Source organism: Lotus japonicus, chromosome 6 (genome assembly GCF_012489685.1).
Source record: "Lotus japonicus ecotype B-129 chromosome 6, LjGifu_v1.2".
NCBI classification, from domain to species: Eukaryota; Viridiplantae; Streptophyta; class Magnoliopsida; order Fabales; family Fabaceae; genus Lotus; species Lotus japonicus.
In genome coordinates, this window is record NC_080046.1 from 17,177,033 (window position 1) to 17,189,920 (window position 12,888).

The 12,888-nt window shown below is 35.4% G+C and overlaps 2 protein-coding genes across 2 annotated transcripts; both read right to left on the minus strand.

The window, feature by feature from the left end:
- Window positions 1-1,533: 1,533 nt before the first annotated feature.
- LOC130725020 (putative ETHYLENE INSENSITIVE 3-like 4 protein) lies at window positions 1,534-2,937 on the minus strand. Its single transcript, XM_057576283.1, has one exon. The coding sequence runs from the start codon at window positions 2,935-2,937 to the stop codon at window positions 1,534-1,536; it is 1,404 nt and encodes a 467-aa protein (XP_057432266.1).
- A 6,091-nt stretch (window positions 2,938-9,028) lies between these two features.
- On the minus strand, window positions 9,029-10,777 carry LOC130726509 (mitochondrial protein pet191 homolog). Its single transcript, XM_057577788.1, has 2 exons — window positions 10,630-10,777; window positions 9,029-9,751 (listed from the first exon to the last, which is right to left on the minus strand). The coding sequence occupies exon 2, from the start codon at window positions 9,515-9,517 to the stop codon at window positions 9,302-9,304; it is 216 nt and encodes a 71-aa protein (XP_057433771.1). The 5' UTR covers window positions 9,518-9,751; window positions 10,630-10,777; the 3' UTR covers window positions 9,029-9,301.
- Window positions 10,778-12,888: the final 2,111 nt, after the last annotated feature.

Below are 12,888 nucleotides of genomic sequence, written 5' to 3' on the forward strand. Positions count from 1 at the left end.
TTTTCATTTTTGGGTTAACAAGATGAATGCATTTAATGAATAAGAATGTGGCAAGAATTTTATTCTCTTTTCTTCATGCTTTCTTGCTTTAGCTCATGTTCCCATATAGGAGTAATATTTATAGGCATGTATTCTGCTTAATGGTGTGTGTTGATGCTGTGAAATGAGGCATATTGGCGCTACTATGTCTGCTTCGTTGTCATGGTTGCTGTTTGTACTGATGGGTGTAATGCATGCTCCCTTGAAAATATGATGGGGTGAATGATGTCAAGTGGGACCTTGTTTGATATATGGGGTGCCCTGCATGTGCTTCTTTTAATGTTATTTTTTTGAGTTATGATACGTTCACACCTCTCACCTCATTTTCACCTTTACTTTCCCTCTATCTATTTATTCTTTTTCAATCAAATCACATATCACACCTCTTACTCTCTCTTCTTTTTTTCATATCTCTCTCTTTTCTCCACCTCTTACATCTATTTAACAGGTGTGAATATAACTTTATTCTATTTTTTGCATTTTGTTAAAAAAAATATATAGACATGTAAGACAATTTTTATGATTCTTAATTTATTCACGATAATAAAAGATGCTTGAGATAATGTTAATAATTTAGTACCAGTTTGTATATGTATAACAAACGAAAACCAAAATTGTAAAAGTCAGCAAAAGAATTTTTTTTATAGGCAAATATTAGTGGTTAGTTATTAGTAAGTTAGAAAATTTCTTCAAATTTCCCTTCCAGAATTCGAAGAATATTGGTAAGAATGAGTGCCTTGACTTACCTCAAAAGACTCAAACCACTAAACTTCGACAGGAAATTACTAATGTACATTATTTTATTTTATGATACAACAATTTAATATTTTCCCGTTCAACTAGTGATATATTGATTTAACTACTAACTCATTAATTTAGTACCCTATCGAGTTGGTGACCGGTCAAAGTGTAATTATATCAGATGTAATAGAAAATAAGTTGTCTAATTTATCCCATTCTAGGTTGACGCATGCAATTTAAGATAAGTGAGAAAGGAATATCATAACTTTATTTTTGTATAGAACTCCTATTAGTTCATTCGGATGAGGTTAAATCCCCCTTGTACGTGATTTAGGCAATTAGACAATTCCAATAGAAACTGGAAAAAGAGGAACAAGGGGAGAAAGGAAGGTGAACATGAGTAAAACAAAGAAGGTGTGAAAATAGTCAAAGGATTTGTGAGAGTTCAACGATAGAGGGAACTTTTCTACCCTATATGTAAGTTAACATGATTGGTAATTCAGACTCTCGGTTGAAGAAAGAAACACCCAACAGGAGTGTATTAATGCATGACTCTTACTATTAGTAAAACTAAATCATGATAGTAAGATCACTAAAAATAACATGAGTGTATTATTACATGACTCTTACTATTAGTAAAACTATATCATGATAGTCAGATCATTAAAAATATGCTAGCTAGTTTGCTAAAGATAAACCAAAAGCATTAAAACACCATAATCTAGACTAACTAATCTAGTGTGTGATAAGATACTATTGCGTGTCGAACACGTTATCTTGCACCGGATTGTATGCGAAATCCCAAATTGAGGGTTCTTCCTCTGAGCCTTGTGAGCTATGCGCTGGATTTTGAGTCGAATCCACACTACGTTGGACCAATTCCAGAGCCTCTTGCAATTCATGATCCTCAAAGCAATCCAGCCAGTTTCTTGTGTTGCATTCAATTAATGCCCCACCTTGATCAATCTCTCCCGCAGAATTCAGATTCTCACCTACATCATTTTGTTCATCCCCCACAATCTCCATATTCATCCAATCATCTAAATTTGCGAGTAATCGTGCATCATTGCGGTAATCACAGTGTGATTCATGATCTATCCTCGAGTTCCTATCCACAAATCCAAGGGTCAATTCACTTTGTGGACACTCTACGTTGTGACAAGCATATATATTATCACCACCAGAAGCTTCACCAAATTCAAACACCCACTGCCTCTTCTCATGTTTGCTTCCCAAAATCAATCCATCATCTAAACCAAGATCAGTAGAGCCAGAGCTTTCACCCTCCTCCTGGTTTTTTTCATCCTCATCTGTTATCTTTAGGCACTTGTTGGTTAGTCTCATCAAAGCCTCTTCTTGGTTCATCACTCTGGACCAGGTTGCACTATCCCTGGCTGTCATCTTATCTTGCAACGTCTTAGACTGAGTCACCAACCTCCTCAATCTATCCAAATCAGGAGACATGTGTTTGATAACAGCAGCCAGGACAGAAACTTTCCAAGCCTTTTTCAAGTCATGGGGCTTTTTGTAAGGAGGTGGGCCTTGTTCTTGGGCCAGGAGGCCTTGCTCACCCCACCACATCTCAATCCCTGTGGGCCACCAAGGGGGTGAGACACCCCTCTCCAGAGGGAACCTCCTCTGGGGAGGGATGCAGTGTTGCATGAGAGCAGAAAGCAAAGAGCCTAAAGTTGAATCTTGCATGTCCTGAAGGAGGTGTATGTAGGAAGAAAGATCCATGTTGTCACTATTTTCAAGGAGTGGTAAGTACTTGGACAAAGCTTGGGGAGCATTTTGGTCAAACCGGATTTGCTCTTTCCACCACCCCCTAAGGCTCTCTGAAGAACCTGACACTGGTTTCCCTTTTTCTGGTATGATCCCATAAACAAAGCCTTGAGCGTTGCATACCTCCATGATCTTCACCATGTACTTGAGCACTGAATCTTGTGCTCTTGACATCTTCTTCTTTATCGATGCTTCTTGTTTTGCTTGCTGCTCTGTCTCATCTTGGTCTCGTTTTTCCTTCATCTTCTGTAGTAGGATCCTGTCCTTCCACATGCGCTTTTTCAGCTGGTCGTAGTCGATGCTTTCGGCTTCTGTGTCCTCATCGGTGTCTCCTCCTCGCGCGTAAGGATCGATTTCTTCACTGATCACCATCATGGCTTGTTTGGAAGTGTTCCTAGCCAGAGCTGTTTTCTTGAGAGTGAAGAGGTATAGGAAAAATTAAGAATGGGATTACGAGAATGGGAGAATGTGTTAAGTGGATACGTGAGATGAGTTAAGGTTGTGTTTATATATGTGAAAGTGGTGCAATGGCGGTGTGTGAAGTTAAGGGGTCTCACATTAAGTTAAGGTCGGAGGGAACATTCAATAAATGAGTGAAGGGAAGAAGACAAGATACGCATTACCGAGATGAAGAGTTTGGAAGATAAGAATTAGTGTTGCCAATAACCTCGAGATTATTTAAAGCTGGAATGAATTGGCGCCGCAAATCTGTTCTTATATACCCAACTTGCTTTTCAATTTTATATAAAGTTCAACACTTTCCTTATTCCTATTTTTTCTTTTTAAATGCTTGGTCGATATTCTATTTATACCCACTTCCGGAAATAGATGGTACAAGGAGAAAATAAGGTGAGAAATTAAAACCCTTTTTTTTAATCACATTCTGATGTTAATCTGTTGAGAATTTAAGTGCGGAGTTGGAGTTCCACATTGGTTAAGTATGGGTGAGGAGAAGACTTTATAAGAGATGTGACACATAAACCTAATGTCTTAAAGTTTTAGGTTAAGATGTGGCGTCGATGTCTTTTGGTGTCTTACTCCTCGGTCCATAGATTCCCCTATCTCCCCCAACAAGTGGTATCAGAGCCGATGGTTCATGGGACCATGATAATGACTCTTTGTGTCGAAAGTCTTCCTAGTAGTGTGGCTAGGTGGTGGGATCCGTTGAGCAGCGAACTACGGTACAATGGTGGATGTTGGAGTCCCACATTAGTTAAGTATGGGTGAGGAGAAGACTTTATAAGAAATGTGACTCACAAACCTAATGTCTTAAGATTTTGAGTTAAAATGTGGCGCTGATATCTCTTGGTGTCTTGTTCCTCGACCTATAGGCTCCCCTGTCTTCCACAACATAATACTTAGTTTTTTATCCCACAACTCGTGACACAAATACCTCCTCTTATAATCTACACACTTAAAGATAGGAGACTCGCTAAAGAATATTTTTTATACAAGAGTCACAACTAGTTCTCTAAGGCTTTGTTTGGCAGTGGGAAGTTTTGGTAGAGAGATGGAGAAGAGAGAGTTAGGGAAGGAAGTAGGAAGTATGTGTGTTTGGGGCCCGTTTTGTAGTCAGGATAAGATAAGAGCAGGATATGATAAATGATTGGATAAGGACAAAATATGATAAGAGCAGGATAAAGATAAACTCTTATCCTATCATGCGTCTGAGGTGGACATGATATCGATAGGATATGATAGAACAATGAAAATGTATCAAATTTTCCTTTAAAATAAAAAATACATAATATTCTTTAAAATTTAATTTTCTAAGCAGTTATTTTAAGAAGTGATTATTCTATTAAATTTAACTTTTTACATTTTTATAAATGAGCTTATGTTTTAATATTAACTAAAATTAAATTATTTTTTATTAATTCGGCTATTTTAATTTTTTAAAGGGAGATATTTTAAATAAAATTATAATTATTATACATGTAACCAATGGGTTTTAACTTAGTAGGGGTAATGTGAGAAATGATAAAAATTAATCAAATTTTAAAAAAATTATTAAAAGATATTATTCTTTCAAAAATAATCATATTTAAATTATTAATTATAATTACATAAGTAGGAATAATTTTAAATAATATCATATGATAATATAAGTTAGTCTATATTTACTATTAAAAATTAATATTTATATATATGTGAGTAGCCTATTTTATTATTAGTGAAGAATTATTTTGTGTATTTTTATTATAATATAAAGGACGAAAAATAATGTTGACTAAGTAGTAGTAAGTGAAAATGAAAATTTAATTATTTTATATGAGTAAATCCAATATGTTCACCTTTTTTAAATCAGTTTATTTTTTAATTAAATTTATTATTAACTAAATAATTTTAACTTGCTTTAAAAAAAATTAACTTAACAGTAAAAACTAGCAGCATACTAATCATGTCCTGTTGATGTGTTTTCTCTTTTATTAATATTTCATTTCTGTAAATAAATAAATAAATAAATAAATAACCTAATTTTGAGTTTTTTTTATAGGCAAATGTTAGTTATTAGAAATGTTAGTAAATTAATTCATCCTCCGGATTCGAACCCGGGACCCTTCACCCTTCACCCCACCCAACCTTATGTTCCTAGCTCTTACCACTTGAACTATCTTTTAGGGACAATAACCTAATTTTGAGTATCTAAAAATTGAAATTGGCCTTAAAACTGGGGACTTTGCGCCCGTGTGGAGGGTGTGGCGGTTGGTTTGGGTTGGTGTAATTTGCACGGGAAGTTTTGGATGTTTGCTGAGTTGTAGACAAATGACAAGAGTGTTGATTCGTGTCCAATTCCTCTAACTATATGATTATGATATTAGTGAATCTTGACCATTGACCAAGACCGCCTTTGAGGTTTAGTGGGCACGTGAGTTGTGAATGGCCAACGTAATCAACGTACGTAGTAATGTGCAATGGATAGACTATGAGTTAATATGAGACCCCCTCCCTCTTTTTTGGGCGAGTGATGAAAGACTATGATCCGATCCCCTTATATCTGTGTAGACAATGATAGATGATTATATTTTTTATGTAGACTTTTTTTTTTTTTGTCTAGAATGTATGGAATTAAAACTTAAAGGTTTGCCAAACGGCACTTATAACATGCGAGAAAACTCTCTAAACGTGTTATCAACAATGCATAAATACATAAGAAAATTAAGAGCAAACATGTACACTCAGCTGAAACAAACAACTAAAACATGGTGTAAAAACCCTAGAGCCCAACAAAAGCCCCTAAAATCCAAATGAACATAGAGTCAATTAACTTCTAACCAGAAAAGAAAAATACTTTTTTTGTTAAAAAAAAAAGAAAAATACTTTAAGTTAATTGGATTTTAGGTACAATTAGGAAAGCCCATATTTCTGTGTGTGGGCCAAATATTGTATCAAATGTTGCCTTTTTTTTTCTTTTCGAAATTCAAGGATCATTTGATTAGGATAAAGCAACATCAATAAATAGATCATGTTCAATTTCAGTTGGAGGCAATCCCACCATATATGATCTTGAAACTTACATGCTAAAGAAGCTAGCTTATGAGCCGGGGTATTAGCCTTGCATTTTACATGGGAGAAAGAAATAGCAGGGACACTACTAGCTAGAACTATACAATCTTGAATGATATTATGAATAGTCCATACACTTGATTCAGATCTCAGAGCTTTAATCACCGGAAGAGAGTTTGATTCAAACACCACACTATCAGTTCCTAGTTCTTTTGCTTGGTGAATGCTCCACCTCGAGGCTAATGCTTGTGCTAGGAGGAGAGGAACCATTGGATTTTCTGACACATCGTTTAATCGAGTGAGTCACTACACCAGTTTTTTCCTTTTAGCAACAAGGGTTTATGTAACAGATAAAAAAAATGTTTCCTAAACATTTATCTGACATAAGTTCCCGTGTGTGTTTCCGTTTTAGGTAACACATTTTTTTAAAATACTAAATAAATGTTCTATAGCTAATAATAGAGTTCAGTAATTACGTCATAATTGTTGTCTTTTTCTCACAATCAGTTACATTTTCTCCCCGTGTTACCATAGAGTACGAAAATTGTTATCAAAGGGAATAGGTAACACTAAAACATGAGACGATCGGAAACTGTTGTGTAAATTTTAGGAAATATTTTTTCGTTTATATGGTTACACTTTTCAACTGTTGCAGTGGTGTGGAAGCGCTTGCATACTAGGTTGATGTTGGCCAAGTTATCCCAAAACCTTTGATAAGCTACGTTACCCATGGGCCAGCTTCACCTCGTCAAAGCATGTCGACTTGGACGAACAAGAATGGTGGATAATTCGGCTAAGCCTTCTCGACACCAATATTTCCTTGTGCATCAGCTGGTTGATTAGGATCGTCGACTAACACCTTGTTAAGTTTTCTGAATTGTTGCGCGACCATCATGCCCAAGACATTGTTGCTTACAATCATGAGAGTTAGGATGGTGTCAATTTGTTGAGTTAACATGTGCACTATGTCTATATCATGATTGCTCTTATCCATCTGTTAATGTTTGCTTTCTAAATCCTGGATTTGACGGTTGGTCCCTAGTCATTCTCGAGAACTCTAGACCAGTGACCTGGTCTTATTAAGCATTCTGTCAGTCTGTATCATCAGCGCTAGTGGTTTTTAAGGAGTGTATCGATTGTTGTATGCGGCCCTTATGCCAGTCATCAAGACTTGCTGAAATTGATAATCATAATTTGTGTCTACCTCCTGACTGGGTATAAGAATCCATCAAACAAAGCTTCTAGATGCCGGTGAGCTTGTATATATCTCATCAAACATACATTTTCCGGTGGATCTATGATCTAAAGGACTTCCTTGTATATATCTCATCATAAGCCTTAACTTATGTTGTCTCTAACCTTTAACTTTTTTTCTTTTTCTCTGCTTCACTTCATTATAGTGACCATTGAGAGAGAGAAAAAAAGTAAATGTCAAATTAAACTATGAATTTGTTACCAATATCTTTCTTCTATTTTACCTGAATTCCTTGCTTTTTCTGTCAAATTCAGTGAATTCCTTGCTTTTTCTAATTTGATTTAACAATAATACCACATGGTCAACTGTTGCTTTTAAACTTCAAATTAAATGGCAGCTGCCTGAGATATGGTATTCTCAAACTAATGGTCAGGTTAGGTTAGTAGGTGTTTTAGGGCCCGTTTGGTGACCAGGATAGGATAGGATAGGACAGGATAATAATCATATCCTGTTGTTATCTGTTGTTTGTTGCACCAGCAGGATATGATAACACTATCCTGTCTTCTATCATATCCTGTCAATCATGTGTAAAAGTTATCCTGAGGGGGGAGCTAGGATAGAGCAGGATAGGATACCAGTTATGTATTTTCTTTCAGTATCCTAACTCCAAATTAATTTATTTTAATATTATATAATTTATAATTTATACTAATATTAATTAATAAATATAAAAATATTAATTTAACTAAAATAAAAAATAAATAAAATTATTATTCATAAATAGTAAAAATAGACTACTCACTTACAAATATTGATTTATTAATAATAATAGACTAATTTAATATTTTCATTTCCTATTATTTAAAAATTATTTATCTACTTATATAATAATTTAAATATAAAGTATTTTTGAAATAATAATATTTTTAATTTAGTTAATTTTTATTGTTTATCACGTGTCACAACTAAGTGAAAAACATTGATTACAAATATTGATTTTTTAATAGTAATAAATTAATTTTTTATTTTCATCTCCTATTATTTAAAACTACTTATCTACTTATATAATAATTTATAATTCAAATATAAATTACTTTTGAAATAATAATATTCTTAATTTAGTTAACTTTTATTGTTAATTATCATGTGTCACAACTAAGTGAAAACCAATCGGTTAACTGCATAATTTTATTTAAAATATATGGTATCTTCAAAATAATAAAATAGGCTAATTAATAAAATTTAAATTAATTTTATTTATTTTAAAATATAGACTCATTCATGAAAATGTAAAGAAATTAAATTTAATAGAATGATCAATTTTAAATGTATTTTTTATTCAAATATAAATCTGATACATTTTTCCTTATCATATCCTGTCATTATCATGTGCACCTCAAACACAGGATATGATAAGAGTCTATCCTGCTCTTATCCTATCCTGTTGATATCCTGTTCACATATCATATCCTATCATATCCTATCCAACAAACGAGCCCTTATAGTAGTAGCATTAAAATTTAATATATAGTCAGATTAATCTGTCATTTTCTCTCTAACCAGTTGAGTTCTCCTCATCTGTTTCTTTAAGTATAAATGCCCATTTCTTCTACCTGCCTGCAATAAAATTAAATGATACTACCTATATTTGCTATCTATATGGTAATATATATATGTCCCTATAAGAAAAGTGCAATGAAGGAGGCTTCAACAATAAAGGCGTTTTTCCCAATTTTATCTGAAAGGCAAGCTAAAAGCTACCAATTTGATCACCAATGAAACCTTCCACCACATAAAATTAATTCTCCACAAACCTTATTTATTGGCTGAAAAAAAACAGGGAAGGAGGAGTGGAATCATGCTCTCACTCAGCTCACAAAACACTTAAAATATTTTAAAATCCCTGCACTCATGCACTGTAAGCCTTGCATTTCTGTGATTCACCCTCATCTTTTCACTTGGATTCACTTCACCTTTAGCTAAAAATGAAAAGCATCAGTACAGGACAGCACAGCTACAGAGTTTTCCAATGCATCATTAATAGCCCTTGTTCCCACGGATCCTAGCTCTCATGTCAACCTGGCCTCTCTTGCAATTGAAATAGGTTTCCCTGAGTCCCACACACTCACTGGGTATTGATGGAGCCTTCTCTCCAGCGCACTCCCTGTACGATCTCTTCTCAACCTTGACACAATCAGATTCACCGAGGCATTTGGCTAGCTCCGTGGCCAACCCTTTGCAAGACTTGGACATGTTCTCTCAAATGTGAAAAAAAAACCAGTAACTCAAAAATTAACAAAGTTATAATCTTGACCGTAATCAATCACTCCTCCACCGTCATTGAAAACGAAGGAGTGGTTCCAAAAAAACCTCCCGAGGGTTTTCTGAGCGCTTTACCATAAGCGGATCTCAATCTTAAGCTTAATTTCAGGACCTTTTTCCTAATAAAACAATCTTAGTCTTTTTCTATCTGCTTGGCCTTGTATCCTGAAGCAAAAGCACAATCACGCATCATATTAAATTTCCAATCATATCATATGCTATATGAACTTTGTACGATGGAAACATAATCAAATTAAAAAAGTATTTTTTATGGGTTCTTCATGTCAGAATGAAACAAGAATTCATCCTGAAAGACACCCACTTCCATCTTTTCGAAAAAGAAGACTAATAGTTAATTAAGTTCATGCACACACAACCACACATAAACCTTGAAAATGTGAGTGATGAATGAGTAAAGAAACAGGAAACGAGTATCAAAACAGAGATGAACAAACCAACCATTGTTTATTTTGGGCAGAGGCATATAACAAAAACCAATCATTTCAATAATAAAAGAATCACCAAACCAATTAACAAACAATTGCCTTTTGCAATATATTGTGCTTCACAAATCCTTTTCGTTTTTCAAGAGGCAGATGCAAGAAAATGAATAAGGACATATATACCACAGGCACAAGCACACTTTATATATCATACAATACTATCACATTGATCCCTTTAGATATGTCAAGTATCGAAATCGGTCTAAAGAAAACTGAAAGCCAATTTAACAAAGAGATAGCAAAAATGCGATCAAACGTGCACATGAAATAAATAAATAAATAGGAACACAGACAGTGATGAAGATTGGAGTTAACAAGAAAATTAAACTCCTCTGCCTCTAATAAGTGGTCATCAATAGCAATAGCAATAGGGAGTTAGTAAAAAACGCAAATAGAAATCGATCATAAAGAAAAAAGCAAAAATAAACACCAACAGAGATTAGGAGCTTTGAAAACTCTTAACACCAAAAGAATCAATTATTAACTTTTTTAGGAGGAGCCAAATAAGGCACAACCAAGCAGAAAAAAACCAGTGCTAACCTGAAGCAGAGTATGGTGGCACGGTGGTTGAGGAAGAAGGAGAAGAGTAAGAGAGATAGGGTTTTGCTTGATGTGTTTTGGAGAGGAGAGAGTGTGTCACGGCTGGACCCTTTCTAGGTTGGAATAGGTAGTGGTGAGAAAGATGGGCTGGCCCCTTTTTGTTCTCTCTACTTCAAGCTCAATCTAATGGGCCATCAATTGTGCCACAAAAACAACTCTTCTAATTATTGACAAAAAAAACTCTTCTAATTAAATAGTTTTTTTATACAAATTAACATATAATCACTTTTTTTTTAACCAAAAAAAAAAAAAACATATAATCACTTTTTTTTGTCGAAAGTAAAAGAGTATTAATAACAGCTTTGGGAACAAAGCTAAAAGGGAGACAAAGAAAGCAAGGGTGATTAGAAACAACAAAAAGTTAATCACCTCACAGCGTAAGACGGACCCCAAGGTAACAAACCATAAAGCTATACAACATACAAGAGCCTCAAATCCAACCAAAAAACAAAGAAAACGCAATACAAAAAAAAAACAACCCAAAAGCAAAAAGACCAAAGCTGAGGACTAGGAGAACTCAAAGGCAAAGGGACACCCCGCCACAACAGAACCAAAGGAAAAGCACCCAGCTCCGATTAGAAACGCCAAGCCCACACCAGCATCCCTAAGGAGGCTTGCACGCCTCAATTTGTGTTACAATTTGGTTCAAAGCAACCTCATCCGCACAATCATTCCTCATACCTAAGTATTTTCCCATCAATATAGTACTCCTCGCCCTAGTCATAACACCAAATGGTTCCGAAAACTCCGTTGGCAGAAGCATCAGTTGATTCCCACTGTGAGCCTCTAAAGGGGTTGAGGCTTCTACTACATCTAAGCCACTAGAAATCTCATCTTGAAACTTCTTCATACACATCTTCACAACTTTTCTAGGTCTCCCCCTAGACCTAGGGGATTTATCCTTAAACGCAGAGGACACCAAAGACAACTTCCTGGTCGTCCTTATGTTGTGTCCGTTTTTATTATAATTTTTAACTGTCTGTTTTTAGTATAATTTTTAATCATAAATTTTTATTTATTGATTATTGTACATAGCGTTAACTAAATATAAAATATTCTTATAATTACAACAATTCAATGATTTTAAATATATATTACTAGTACTTTGTAACACCCCGATTTCCGGGTGTCACTTTAGTAACCAAAAATAAACTTTACGCGGAAAAGCAGGTAATTTTTTTTTCGTTTAATTCCTTTTAAATAAAGCGATAGAAAATAAAGACATAACCCAACCCTAACTAACCAATATACAATTATATACACATGTACAGCCTCAGCTGCACTCCCACGTCACACGCACTCGCAGTGACTCTAAAGTAGTGTGCCCGTAGGCAAATAAATACAGACCCAGAAGTTTGAGTGAGAAAGTTATAAGTACAATCCACTAAGAGAAAGTCGGCCTCAAAATGGCCTAAGCAAAGACTCCTACAGTCCGACTGACTCACTGTGATCACTCAATAAGAGAACCACACGAAAAGCCATGCATCGGGAACCTACCCTGTCCCAAAAGTAAAACGAATCAGAGCTCTACACAAATTATGACGCCTGCCTAAACCTACCCTTCCAGTACTGCTCACATAACCGAGTCCACAGCGAACTGAAGTTGGCAAGTTGAAGCTCAGCTCCATGCGTCGTAGAACTCCCTCCGTCAGACGTCCACGCTCGTCAGTACGGTCCTCCAACTCAAACCTGATCCTCCCCGAGGGAGAGACCATCGAATCCCAATCCACCGTCGACATCTGGCAGCAGGCCGACCGCCCAAACACAAACATGAAACCAAAGCCAAGGCGCTAGGGTCAACTCACGGAATAAAGTAGATATACACTCAACATGTGATATGGGGTATAGATATATATGTTGTTATATAAACATATAGATAATCCTAGCATGTTATGGCTCTAACAATGCTTCAATAAATCAAACAGCACACAATCCCAGTCAGAATGAATGTATGCGTGAAATGCAATCAATATGATCCGGATTGTGACGCGTTCCCGTTCGCCACAAGTGAAGCATTCCCGTTCTTCACTATGGATGAACCATTCCCGTTATTCATCCTTGGTGAACCATTCCCGTTATTCACCGTATGATGAACCATTCCCGTTATTCATCATTAATGCATTGGTGAACCATTCCCGTTATTCACCATGTGATGCACAGGTGAACCATTCCCGTTATTCACCCGATTGATGCAATATG

What these genes read in the sequence shown, in the direction of transcription:
- LOC130725020 (XM_057576283.1), bottom strand. Translation starts at nt 2,937, where the DNA reads ATGATGGTGATCAGTGAAGAAATCGATCCTTACGCGCGAGGAGGAGAC.
- LOC130726509 (XM_057577788.1), bottom strand. Translation starts at nt 9,517, where the DNA reads ATGTCCAAGTCTTGCAAAGGGTTGGCCACGGAGCTAGCCAAATGCCTC.